Source organism: Parambassis ranga, chromosome 1 (genome assembly GCF_900634625.1).
Source record: "Parambassis ranga chromosome 1, fParRan2.1, whole genome shotgun sequence".
Classification (NCBI taxonomy): domain Eukaryota; kingdom Metazoa; phylum Chordata; class Actinopteri; family Ambassidae; genus Parambassis; species Parambassis ranga.
The window spans coordinates 4,367,439-4,380,709 of record NC_041022.1 but is presented as its reverse complement, the minus strand read 5'-3'; the positions used below and the strand labels follow the sequence as shown (position 1 = coordinate 4,380,709).

General features: G+C 40.7%; 1 protein-coding gene across 3 annotated transcripts; it reads right to left on the bottom strand.

Annotated features, from left to right (window-relative positions):
• Positions 1–1,377: 1,377 nt before the first annotated feature.
• LOC114434390 (C-factor) lies at positions 1,378–5,570 on the bottom strand. 3 transcript variants are annotated; one of them, XM_028403731.1, is made up of 7 exons: positions 5,460–5,567; positions 5,121–5,286; positions 4,883–4,934; positions 4,310–4,497; positions 2,095–2,268; positions 1,862–1,972; positions 1,378–1,683 (listed from the first exon to the last, which is right to left on the bottom strand). In XM_028403731.1, exons 2-7 carry the CDS (start codon positions 5,271–5,273, stop codon positions 1,570–1,572), a joined length of 792 nt encoding a protein of 263 aa, XP_028259532.1. In that variant the 5' UTR covers positions 5,274–5,286; positions 5,460–5,567; the 3' UTR covers positions 1,378–1,569. The 3 variants fall into 3 exon arrangements, with proteins under 3 accessions (XP_028259532.1, XP_028259615.1, XP_028259449.1); XM_028403814.1 differs by having other exon boundaries at positions 5,466–5,553; XM_028403648.1 differs by having other exon boundaries at positions 5,121–5,570.
• Positions 5,571–13,271: the final 7,701 nt, after the last annotated feature.

The following is a 13,271-nucleotide window of genomic DNA, read 5'->3' as shown; positions in this document are numbered from 1 at the left end:
CATTTAGGATTCATTAGTGTCGAGATTTTACAGGACGTTCAGGACTTTGATGCGTAACGTTAGTTTTACGTTTTACGGACTCCTTGCTCTCATCGAGGAGGAGAAGGACGCCATGATGACTTTGTTTGATATTCCTCTATACTCTGAATTTTAAATAAATCTGCTTTAACAGCACTGAATGCATTGAATTAGTGTTGCCACGTCATTGCAGGGAGCATTCATCAATAATAGAAAGAGTCCATCTAGATTTTGTTTATTCATCAACAACACTGGAAACATGACAGGATGTGATCAATGAATGAATCAATTGGATTTTATTGGGAACATCTGGATCTTCAGTAATTATATTTGTTAATTATAATAACATAATAATTAGAAATGGTAGAAATGGTAAAGTGGAGGAACACTAATGCCTGATAAATAACATACAGTGTGTGATGCAACAGATATCAGACAGATGTATTAACCTGGCTACAGTTAGCTGTCAGGTTCACTTTGAATTAAGTAAGCTAGCTGTGTTAGCAGCAAGTCCGTAAGTTAGCCTGGAGGTAGGTATCCGGCTGGCTCCGCCCCTCACTGCTTCCCGGCTCCGCCCTCTAGTTCCAAATATGGTCACTTCTGGCTCCCAAATTTCAAGATGGCGACCAGGGGTTCGCAAACCAAAGGGTGACATCACGGTCTATGGTCCTAAATAACTTGGAAGTTAATACAAATTGGAACAGGGTGAAGCTATGGCTACACAGCTGCATTAAAATGGCAGCAGCTGAGCATCAACGGCAGGGTTAATAAAGTCCAGGCTCAGTTTACGTATGATTCTTTTTAATGGTTTTTGCAAAATAATTTGGTCCAAACTCCAAAGGGGGAAGGAAAACCCTAACATTAAAAGTCAGTCCATGCCTTGGTTCTAACCTGCGTTAGCTGCTAATGCTAACAAACATTTGCTTAATTGTTTCAGGTGATAGCTTGTTTGCAGATTTTAACACACGTGTGTAAATGGCGTCCTGCTTCTGCTTGTGTCTGCTTATAAAATGCCATGTTTGAATTAAGATGGAGGATGAAACTGTGGTGTACGCTCAAGCACCATTCGGTGCTCGGGCCCTAATAATAATAAACGCTTGCATTTCAATAGGGCTCTGGCACGTTTCGTGCTCAGGCCCTAAAAAGTGTTCACCAGTTAAAAGCTGACATATCTCTACTGCCCCCCGGTGGAACAATCTTTATATTAGCTAAGAAGGCATGGGTTTATCTCATATTCTTCTCATATTCTTATCCAGCCTGTGTCATTTAACATCTGCCACTGTCATTAGGAGCTTATCAAACTGTAAAATCTGATATTATGAGGGATCTAAAGTTGAATAATGATCTTCTTGCAAGCACTTGAAATATTTTGAATAGTTTTATTTAGAATAGAATATAGCATCAATCAAATATAACAGATATGTAATGGAATCTAATTAAGTAACACTTCAAACAACTGATACATTTGTTTTCTTTTCATAGTCAAAGCTTATCAGGACTGACTAAAGTGTCATTAAGCATGTTTAGAATTCTAATCCTGCTCATTTCTCATCACCAAGGCAACTTCTCTCCTGTAAAGTTCAAAAATGACCCATGATCCTTTTCAGTCAGGCCACCTATCACAGACAGGACAGCAGACACACTGTCCTCAGTACTCAGTGGAGCCTAGAAGAGATGCAAACAAATGCATTAAGACACAGTGAACTTTAAAAAGATCACTTAATATGGAAAAACCACTAAATGCTCAAAATAAAGTTAGCTGCCAGGGTGACAGATGGTGTTCTATGAGCCTTCACTCCTTTAGTGAATCCCTGAACGGTGGTGTCCAAGCCAGTTTCCTTACCTGAGGCCCTCCCATGTCAGTGCGGACCCAGCCGGGGTGTACAGCCATGCACAGAATCCCATCAGGCTCCAGGTCGACAGCCATACAACGACTCACCATGTTGAGTGCACTCTGAGACAGGCGTAACAGGTGAACACAATAATACACAGTTAACATACCTCAACAGCCTTTTCCCCTCTGTTACATACAAAGAAAAAACATGAGCTAATGTTTTAATTCCATTGTAACAATACCTTGGATGTTCTATAGGGGTACCATCTAAAGGTGTTGGCCCGGTCACCCCAGGTGAGCTCCACAGAGCCCAGCAGAGAGGACATGTTAATAACAGCTGCTCTCTGGATTCCCATCAGTTTTGAGCCTTGTGCTTCTCCTCTGGAAGCAGCACGTTTTAACAGTGGCAGAAAGGCCTGGCAGCGACAGAACACATAACACAGTATGAGCTGTGCAAATAATCCCACATGATATTTTTTTACCTCATAAAGAGTGCATATACTGTGTGGAGTGTTCCTGGTCAGGGTGACACTTTAAAACACAGTATGTAAAAAGTTTAATGTTGCCCTCTGGTGGTTGCATGCCCATCTTACACAGAAATTCCCTTTATTCTGCACAGATTTGTTTAACCCTTGTGCGTCATTGGGGACTTTTTTGTCCATTTGGGTAATTTTTGCCTCTTTACCTGGCCACCATTTTATCTGTGTTGGTGCATATGGCACAATTTTTGTAACAAAGACTCTCTCTAAACACATTTTAGAATTCCAATTTAAATTTTTCAAATACATCACCAGAACATGGTGAAACAAATTTACTACCCTTTTGTGTCATTAGGGGACAAAAAAGTCCACTTCCAAAAAACTGCTATAAAAAATTAACAGATTAATATTTTTTCTTACTTTTTTCTGCATAAATATGTTAAACAACTTCAGCCCTGCTCAAAACTACCAAACATTAAATCATTTTGAGGAATTTAACATATTTATGCAGAAAAAAGTAAGAAAAAATATTAATCTGTTAATTTTTTTATAGCAGTTTTTTGGAAGTGGACTTTTTTGTCCCCTAATGACACAAAAGGGTAGTAAATTTTAAAACTGCTGCTACACAAAAACTAATAATGCATCAAACTCAATATTTTGGCTAATCTTTGACCTATCCATGACAGAAAAATAATGCCTCAGCCACCTAACTTTTGTTTTGTGGAAAATAACTCATTTTTTGTGTTTTCTTCATAAATAATTACTGTGACATCAAGTAATCAAACTGGCATTTAAAGGGTTAAATTCCTCAAAATGATTTAATGTTTGATAGTATTGAACAGGGCTGAAGTTGTTTAACATATTTATGCAGAAAAAGGAAGAAAAAATATTAATCTGTTAATTTTTTATAGCAGTTTTTTGGAAGTGGACTTTTTTGTCCCCTAATGACACAAAAGGGTAGTAAATTAAAGTGACGCCTGAGGGTTAAAAGAAAAATATATGTCAGGCTAAAGTTTTAACACTTCATATGGCAATCATGTGTTTATTTGCCCTGAGGTATTGTCTTTTAACAGATACATTACAAAACACAAAGCCCTGTGATAGACGGCAACCTGTCCAAGGTGTACCCCACCTCTCGCCAGTAGATAGCTTGGATAGGCTTCATATCGTATTCTGTATGCAGGGACAGCCGGAGTCTATCCCAGCTGACAATACTCCTACCAAAACCCCTACTTACAACACGTACAATCACATTTACATCATTGTTATAGCCCTGGACAGCAGTGTGGCCTTGCACTTACACAAAATGTCCTTCAATAGAAGCAAACTGTGTGAATCTGCCCCGCTGACAAGCTTTTGATCAGTGTCTGAATTTTTACCAGCAGAAAATGCTGCTGGGAACTCTCAATCGGAATCGGACATTACCTCCCAATCAGGACTCGGATATATATTTTTTTAGGGCTGTCAACGTTAATGCCTTCTACAGAGGGTGGCTCTGTGTCCTGTAGTGTAGGGGTATGACAGTTGCTTTTGGTGCGAGAGGTCCTGGGTTCGAGACCTTGATGAGGTGCTGCGTGTGTGGCGGGCACACACACACACACACACACACACTGCTGCAATGAGTGCCTTTATAGAGAATCCTGAAAGTATCGGATTGGGACTCGGTATCGGCAGATACTCAAAATCAAATGACTCAGACTCGGACTCGAAGGCAAAAAAACCTGATCGGGACATCCCTAGTTTTAATTAGTATTAGTATTAGTATACTTCTGGTTACTTCTGTCCATCCAGGTCATCTTTTTTGTGTTAACTTCCTTCTCTCAGAACACCACTCATGGGGTATGCTGATAGTGGTTTATGTTCTTTTTCTACGTCACTATCTGGAGAATCAAGTCTTCAAAACAAAACATTTGTTTGCCAAACTGTTACACTCCATGAACACAGCTTACAGGAGGTTCAAAACATAAATAAACATTACCTTGGTGATCATTAGAGGAGCCACAGAATTGGTGTGGAAGTTTTCTATCATCTTCTCAGCAGTAACTGATTCAAAGTCAGCCACCACGTTGATCCCTGCATTGTTGATGAGGCAGTTCAGACCTTCCTCTTGTAGCAGCTGACCCACATCTTCTGCACACTTCTCTATGCTTTTCTGGCTCACAACATCTGAAAAAAAAAGATAGATCAAAACTTAAAATGAAAGCTAAACCAGAAAGAGATGTATGACTTGTTTTGGGTGCGAGAAGTCTCAGACAAATCTCAAATCTCAGACAAATCCTGCATCTAACACCTGAAGAATTCACAGCCTCTAGATGTGAAACTACTCTGATCATTTCTTGTCAAAATCACTGATATTTGGGTCTTATATTATGGATGGAAAGACCCCACAATGCCTTTGTCTGAAGGTCCTGTTTCTGACAAAGGCTCAGACTGTGCTGCTACAGTGGATGAATGAGCTCAGATGCAGATGATGCACATATATATATATATATATATATATATATACGCTTTCTTTTACACACACACACTTTTGCACTCTTTTAGGTCTTACCCAGAGGAACAATGTGGATGTTGGGGTATTTCTCTGCCAGTTCCTGAAGTTTCTGTGGGTCAAATGAAGAATGTGATCAATCAGGGAACAATGGCGACCTCTGCAGGTGGCTGCTGTCAACTTTATTTACGTTGCCTGAAACATTTAGGTGTACCCAGCGTGGTGTAGATGTTTTTCCCTTATATTAAGAGGGACACTTTACAGGTTCTGTAAAGTATCCGGAAGTGTGGGTGTTTACTTGTGCGTTGGCGGGGTTCCTGCTCGTGGCGATGATCCTGCCAGGTGTGAAACCCCCACTGGCCAGACTGTGGACTATCTGCAGCCCGAGTCCTCGGCTGGCTCCCGTCACCAGCACAGAACCGCAGTTTTTGAAGTTCATGGCTCCACTCATTGTTACCTGGGGGCTGGACACAGAGAGTGTGAACTGGAGGAGCTTCCTCCGGCAGGGGGGAGGATTGCTCCACGGCACCAAACCGAGTTTGGGGCTAAACACGGCAGAGGAAGCAGCGACGGTGGCTGAAAACAGGTACAAACTCACTCAGAGCGATTAACCAGCTGTTTTGTACGATATATTTACCCGTACACAATGTAAACCACCGCACAGATCAGTAGAAATAAGCAGAATGTTATACAAATATGGAGGTGTCTTTCAGGCTTTCCGAGTTTCCCAACATCCCTTGCGCGCAAATCCCTCACAGTGCCCAATGTGTTTACAGTCCAGCTGACTCCACTAAAAGTTACAGCTCCCATTCAGAATCTATCGCTCAGGACACAATAAAAAACAAAACTTTAACTCACAATTATTTTTTTTAAATTATATTGTTTTTATTTCTTTTCTTTAATAAAGAAGCCCATTTAAATTTTTGCTCATAATTTCTATCTTTATCACTGTGTGTATTTTATAATTTCAACATACCTTAACCAAACCCTGATGACAATCTCAAACACTCACAGAGATCCTCTGGTTGTTTAAAAGTGACTCCCTTCGCACCACTCGGTGCTCGGGCCCTAATAATAAACATTACAATAATAATAATAATAATAATACCAGCAATTACAATAGGGCCTAACCCTAACCCTAAATATCAATCTTTAGGTTTTTTCATCCTAGTCTTTTTAATTGACATTAGGATGTGACTGCTTGTAGTCTAAATTCACTTTTTTAACGATGAGGTTCATTTACTGAACTTCTCCTGAATCTCACCAGTCGATGCTGTGAAATAAAAATTTGAACAAGACATTATAATGCAAACATTGAGTGAGTTTTTACAACAGTACCTTGGAATGTCTGATTTGAATTAATCCTGCCAAATGCAATCAATAAGGATCCTTGTGGATCACTGTGCTGTAGGATGATACTGGCTTGTTTTCTTTGTGTTACTCCATGAGGCGTACACAGCATTTTTCCATTCATTTAAACTGCTTCATACACACACACATGCACAGATAGCTATGTGTTTAAATATTGTTCTCCGTACAGAGCACCCAGTCCTGGTAAACAATTCCCGTACGACACTGAGCCATACCTGTTTAGGCCTGTTTATATTTTAGTGCTGGAAACCTCAAGTCTTTTTATGGTCACATCAATAGTTTGTGAAGAATTCTTATGGTATTTAAGTTGTGGCTCAGCAGGCAGAGCCGACAGTTAAACCAACCTTTTCTTACACCTAAGTATTTTCGCTCTGCATTGGAAGGGTTAATTTAATCATCAGGTCGATAAGAGTTTCTGTGCTGACATTTGATTTACCTGGAGATTTTATTTTTCTTCTTTTAGGCTGATCTACAAACAAACATCAACAATCAACATTCAGTAAGACACAAGTTTCTATTTTCTAACTCCTGGTTTTTTCCTGGCTGCTGTGCCGATCCTTTTCTTTCATCAGCTTTTCTCTAACTCTCTTTTTTTTTGTAATTAAAGTTTTTATTATAAACATAATAACGCAAAACAGCTCAGGCAGTACAGCATACAGAAGTTACAGGAATGAGGTCAGACAGTAGCAGAGTCACAAGCAGTCCTGTTGAAATGCATTTAGAACACAGGGCAAGGGGGAAAAAACAAAACTAGATTGAAGTGAGGCGTCTCATAAAGAGATCCCAACATCTCAATGTTGCAGGGTTTTTGCCCCTTATCCTAGCCAACATTATCTCATATGATGCTGTCGCAGTCATCAAAAGTTTTCACTCCTGTAATGTTGGGCGCACAGATGACTTCCAGTGTCTTAATATAATCCTGGCAGCTGACGTTATCCCAACCATCACAACTGAGTAGGGATGTCCCGATCAGGTTTTTTTGCCCTAGAGTCCGAGTCATTTGATTTTGAGTATCTGCCAATACAGAATCCCGATCCAATCCTAGCAACTCAGTCGTTGCAGCAAAACGTGTTTGTGTGTCTGTGTGTGTGTGTGTGTCCAGAGCGCCACGCTAGGTGAGTTACGTCTTCCCTCTTATCCTTGTAATGTTGGGATATCGCACACATGGGGCGAAATGGTGTGGCGAGAATATTCTCTATAGTGGCCGACTCTAGACCCGATATTGTTCTCCTCCAATGATGGGCTTCTCTTCTCTTGTTTTAAATATGGATGAAGCATTCTTTCATATATACGTTTGCTCAGCTGGCATTTTAAGGGTTAATTCCTAGCCGTTGGTCCATGGAACGTACGTGTGGGTTTGTTCGTCTCTGTACGGTTCTCACATGCACTCATTATGTTATCTATGTGACAAAGACCTCTGAATGTTGATCATCAATATGATGCTGGGGGCTCATTTCATGAAGCAGGTTAGGTGGAAACTCTTGAGCATGAGGGCCTAAACTGAAGGACCTACATGAGGCCCTCCTCACACCACCTGCAGTTTGCTGAACCTCCCTATGGAATGGGTCTCTGGTCTCTTGCTGTCCTCAGTCTGTCCTGGCCTCTGTGCCTCTTGCTTTTTCTGCTTTTCCTGCTCTCTCTCACACACACACACACACTCTGTAAAGCTATCATTGTTGGCACCATGTTGTGTAGTTTAAAGTGGTTGACATTGATAGCTGCACATGAACTGACCCCCCACACACACAAACACACACCAGCTGTGATCAGTGTTGATGCCATCTCGTGTATTCCTCCTAGGGAAGTCTTCGACAGGTAAGACCAAGTTTTTCTCTGCTTTTAAACATGGCTGCCGTGTCAGCCAGCATGACTGTCGACATGCCCAGTTTGTGCTGTTTGTTTCTAAACTAAAATGATTGTTGCACAATTTTGAGATTCAGCCTCTGGACGAATTTGAATTGACGAATTTGATGCAGTATTTGATTTGAAACATTTTTTGACCAAGTGCCGGAGAGGGCATGAAGAGGAGATGATGGCTACAGGAAGAGGTGTGTACATTTATTTTGTGAGTGTCAAACTTTAAAATGTGTTGACGTAGCTGGTAACCTGTGCATCTGCTGTGTCCACGACGTCTGGATGCTGCACAGATCTGTTGGAGTCCTTCCTGGGTGTCATCCAGCCAGAGGGTGATATTACCTGGTGAGTAAGTCAACATGTTGTTTGTACGTTCCTCTACCTTTTCTGTGTTTTCCAGACTCTGACCTGCACTGAGTGGGTGTGTGTTTCCTACTTTTTGCTTCTCTCTCTTTGTTTATTTGTGGGTCTGTCTGTGGCGTGTTCTATGCCAATATTTATGTTGTACTGTGTACAGCTATTTAAAGTACAGTTAGAGCCCTTGTTGGAACAACAGACCTAGGAAAAATGTACAGAATGTAACGGAATGGAGGCTTTATTCAATGAATAGCTGAGTCCTGAAAGGTTTTAAATACACAAAGACAAAGCGTTGGGGTGAGTAGGAAGGACTAGAAAGGAGGAGCTTCTCATTGTATGGAGGTATGAGTAGAGCTTCAGATGGCCTTCAAGGTTTGTAGGCACACATTATGGCATAATTGTAGTGTTTGAAAGGATTCATCAGAAGCTGTTGATTGTCATGGAGGAGTGTGTGGCGAACAGGACAACGTGTGTGAGTATGGCGACTGCATGTTCGGTTTGGACACAGGAAGCAGTTGTTCAGAGGGTGGAAATGCATGAAAACTGCCCCGAGGGAGATCCATCATCATTAGACATATCTGCTATATTGATCAATCATTTACAGTCATAGTCTCACTAAGCCTCCGCTATTACTCCAAGACAATTCACCTGCTAGTCAAAGCAAGTATCCAGCTCCTGTTCAGATTATTTCTGCTGCTGTTATGACAGAAATTGTGCAAAGGTGTTCAAACATTTGAACAGGTTGCAGAATGGTTGAAAGATTAAATACACCTCATAGTTTTAAGAAGATGTAAGGTTTAATGCAACATACTAAATTTTCAGAAGTACTAAAAAGGAAGGTTGAAGTCAGGTGTGGAGGTATGAATGGTGTTACCAACTTCAGATGGCCATAAGGTGTGTATGACCACATTATGGCTTAATTCCAATGTTTTAGTTACTGTAGTGTTTGAAAGGATTCATCAGAAGCTGTTCACCATCATGGAGGAGTGTGTGGCGAACGAGGGCGACATGACATGTGCGAGTGACGTGCTGGCGTCAGATGTGAGTAACATATGCATAGACCTGTATAACGGTGTTTGATGGAAATTTGAACAGGTTGTAGAATAGTTGAAAGATTAAACCTTGTAATTCAGCAGAGGTTGTACAAGGTGTAATGCAATGTAGTACATGGTGTTGGGTAGGGTTGGGAGGTATTAAGGTATACCGGCGGGGCACACAGGTAGCGACGGTATCATTTTTAATACCGTCAATAAAAAAATGCAATGTACTTATATAGAAGATAAGGTTCAAATAGTAAACATATTTTATTTGATGCCTTGTGTGGTTGAATCTTCAGTTTCACTTATAATAATAAGTATAATATATTTTACTTTTGGAGACCTTTGATAAAGTTTATGAACATGACGTGACAGCGCGGAGGAGAGAGAGAGAGTGAGAGAGAGAGAGCTATAGTCGCACCTGTGACCTGGTCCCTTAGAAGAGCACTGCTGCGGTTTAGAGGACGAACCAGAGCTGAGATGGTGTTTAGTTTCTGAACGGTGTAGGCACAAGCCAACAGTTTGGCACACGGCACGGTATTCACGTACACCGGGGTAAAATGTGGAGGCCATTTGACGGTGTCAAAATTTGGATACCACCCAACCCTAGTGTTGGGTCAGCTGAATTGTGTAATGAAACGGAGTGTGGAGATTTGAGCAGAACTAGCAACTTCAGATGGCCATCAACATTTGTATGCACACATTATGGCACAGTAACAATGCATTGGTTGCTGTAGTGTTCGAAAGGGTTGATAGGGTAGTGAGGAGTGTGAACAGCGGTGGAAAGTCTATACTGTAAGATGAGGGGAGATCGCTGCACATACACAGGGATCTGCTCATACAGGTGATGGCGGTATGCACGGATTTTGAACTAAGTTTACATAAAGCATAACAACATATTCCATTAAAGCCTAATGGATTATTTTGTAGGTGCCCTACTCCCTAAACAGCTGTCCCAGGTGGCAGAGACAGTTTAAAGTCCTTGAGCAATCCGCATTAAGCATATAGGTCAATGGTACATGTTTTCTATGTAAGTATATCACTGATGTTGTATAATATTAATAAACAACTACAAAAAGTCACGATGCATCTGTAGCGTTTTAATACCTCACTCATTCATAGTTTGGAAGTTTCTCCTCTCTGTCCTCTCTGTTTGAGGAACTCTTAAGCTTCTTAGAAGTTCTCCTCTCTACTCCTAACAGTTTCTCACCTTAAGACCTCTTTTTAGGGCTTGTGAATCACTTTTATCTTTACTAGGAATTAGGCTTAAATATAAGGGTAAATTCTGAAAAACGTCATAATTCTAAGAATGTTGTTAGAATTTCACTCCTAACGGAAACAAATAATCTTTGTGCATACGGCCCCTGTCACTGTCCAATCAATGCTGCTTATATATTAGGAACATATTCTCATGTTGTTCTGTCAACCAATCACATCTCATAAAACAATGTGTCACCCTTAGCAACAGGGTCAAACCCGCCGCCTCACTAAGCTCAAACTTTTAGTCTGCTCCTTCCTCAGAGTCACTCTGAAAATGTTCTTAATGACTTTTAAGTTAGGAGTCCTTACTAAGAGTTTTTAGGCTAAGATAAGAATGGATATAAGAATCTTCGTGAATACGGCCCCCAGTGATTTGCATGATTCTGTGTTGGGTTTGTCGCTGCAGAGGAACAAAAGAGAAGCATGAAATATGGTTCAAAGAAAACATGATGATTAAAACACAAACAAGTAGTTATTGTAAATGAAAGGTGTGTCTGAAACATGGTGAGGTGGACATGCTGATCAATATGGAATGATGCTTTTCAAATATAACAATGGAGGTGGTGTGACAGGTGTGAGTGTGACGGCCGCTACATGTCAGATGACGGTGACACAAGTGAACACGTGTTTGAACTCTGCAGAGGTTGAAAATGTGACCAGGCTGCAGAAGATTAAAGAGCTGGCAATACAAGGAACATTTACACAAGATCTGATGCAAGATGGTGGATGTTCAGAGGAACAGGAATTTATTTATATTTATCTGTTTCTTCTTACACTGTGTGCTTCTCTTACCTGCTGTAACACTGAATTTCTGAGGGACTAAGAAAGGGTTATCATCTTCAACATGAGTTCATTTATTTAATTAGCTGCTTACTTTAACATTAGCATCAAGGTATTTAGATGCTTTAAAGACGGCAACATGTTATATGAATAAGGTGATTCAAATAACATGATGTAATTATATCAGGAAATTATAACTTTAATAGTTCATTAGTTCCTCGTTTAATACTTGTCTATAAAAACCTTTGCATTGGTAAACTTAGATGTAGAGACCCACAGGGACCAGAGACTGATATTCGGCTACTTCTTTATCAGTCATTACACGTGATATCTGCCATATTCATTGCTATGGAGCTGTTTGCTACATGTCCACATCACAAATACTGTGTTGTAGAGCAACATCTTGTGATTGTGACTGTGTCCATATTTTTTGTCTGAAGGCTTGGGTTTGGACAAAATCGGCAGTTGTTTAGAAGGTGTTTTTACAGTGGAAGCGCATTAGGAGGTGGACAGAGAGAGTTTCAGTTAGGGGCAGTTGATAAACATTCAGGTTGCCCTGGATACAGGCAATCAGGGCTGTTACCGTGGTGACAGGCTGACACAGGATCAAAGGTATATAAAGGTACACCTTTTTGCAATAAAGGTGTTTGCTGGACAGTTCAGATTGACACAGCAGGATATTTTGGGGAGTTCCGTGGAAACGAACCTGCCTGAAGTACAAAGTGATAGGCGACCTAAAGGAAAATAATCTCAAGCTGATTACTGGACTAACTGCGGAGAACAGAAGTATCAGAGAGGAAGAAGGAGAAACACAGCTGCAGAGGAGGCTAACATCTTAGCAACAGATTTCTTCATACAGTCAGATTCGTGGTGAGTACCAACAGTAGTGAGGGATAAGTGCAGAGAGAGTCGTGCGCATTTACGCACATGCCGTGTGTGTGTTTGCGCATATTGGGGAGAACTCCATTCTGTGTGATAGAGAGACCAGAGAAGTGTAAACCCAGGGACTGTAGAGACGGTAGAGCTCTTGGTGATGTTAAATTGATGTTAGACTCAACTTAAAGAAAATGCTGGGAGGAAACTGTTGTCTACTTAAGTTACAGTAGATGGTTTTATTTGGCTGATGATCTGTTGTTTGCAATGGACATAAGGAGAAGGGTTACAGGCTGGAATTAGTAGATCTGATTCCAGAATCGCAAAACAAGCGTTTACTTCTGTATGTTTGACATCATAGACTTGTCTCTAAAAACCTTTGCATGCAGAGGAGGCTAACATCTTAGCAACAGATTTCTTCATACAGTCAGATTCGTGGTGAGCACCAGATTCGTGGTGAGCGATAAGTGCAACTTCATGGCGTTTATTCAAAGAGAGAGAGGGAGAGAGAGTCGTGCGCATTTACGCACATGCCGTGTGTCTGTGCATATTGGGGCGAACTCCATTCTGTGTGATAGAGAGACCAGAGAAGTGTAAACCCAAGGACTGTAGAGATGGTAGAGCTCTTGGTGACATTAAATTGATGTTAGACTCAACTTAAAGAAAAAACTGGGAGGAAGCTGTTGTCTACTTAAGTTACAGTAGATGGTTTTATTTGGCTGATGATCTGTTGTTTGCCATATCTGCGATGGACATAAGGAGAAGGGTTACAGGCTGGAATTAGTAGATCTGATTCCAGAATGGCAAAACAAGCGTTTACTTATTTATGTTTGACATCATAGACATACATATTATACTGTGTTGTAGAGCAACATCTTGTGATTCTGACTGTGTCCATACTTTTTGTCTGAAGGCTT

Excerpts from the sequence above, each read along its gene's own strand:
- LOC114434390 (XM_028403648.1), bottom strand. The coding sequence starts at position 5,273 with ATGAGTGGAGCCATGAACTTCAAAAACTGCGGTTCTGTGCTGGTGACG. Across the intron at positions 1,973-2,094 it reads ACCCCTATAGAACATCCAAG|AGTGCACTCAACATGGTGAG; the intron begins GTATTGTTACAA and ends CGCCTGTCTCAG. Across the intron at positions 1,684-1,861 it reads CTGACATGGGAGGGCCTCAG|GCTCCACTGAGTACTGAGGA; the intron begins GTAAGGAAACTG and ends CATCTCTTCTAG.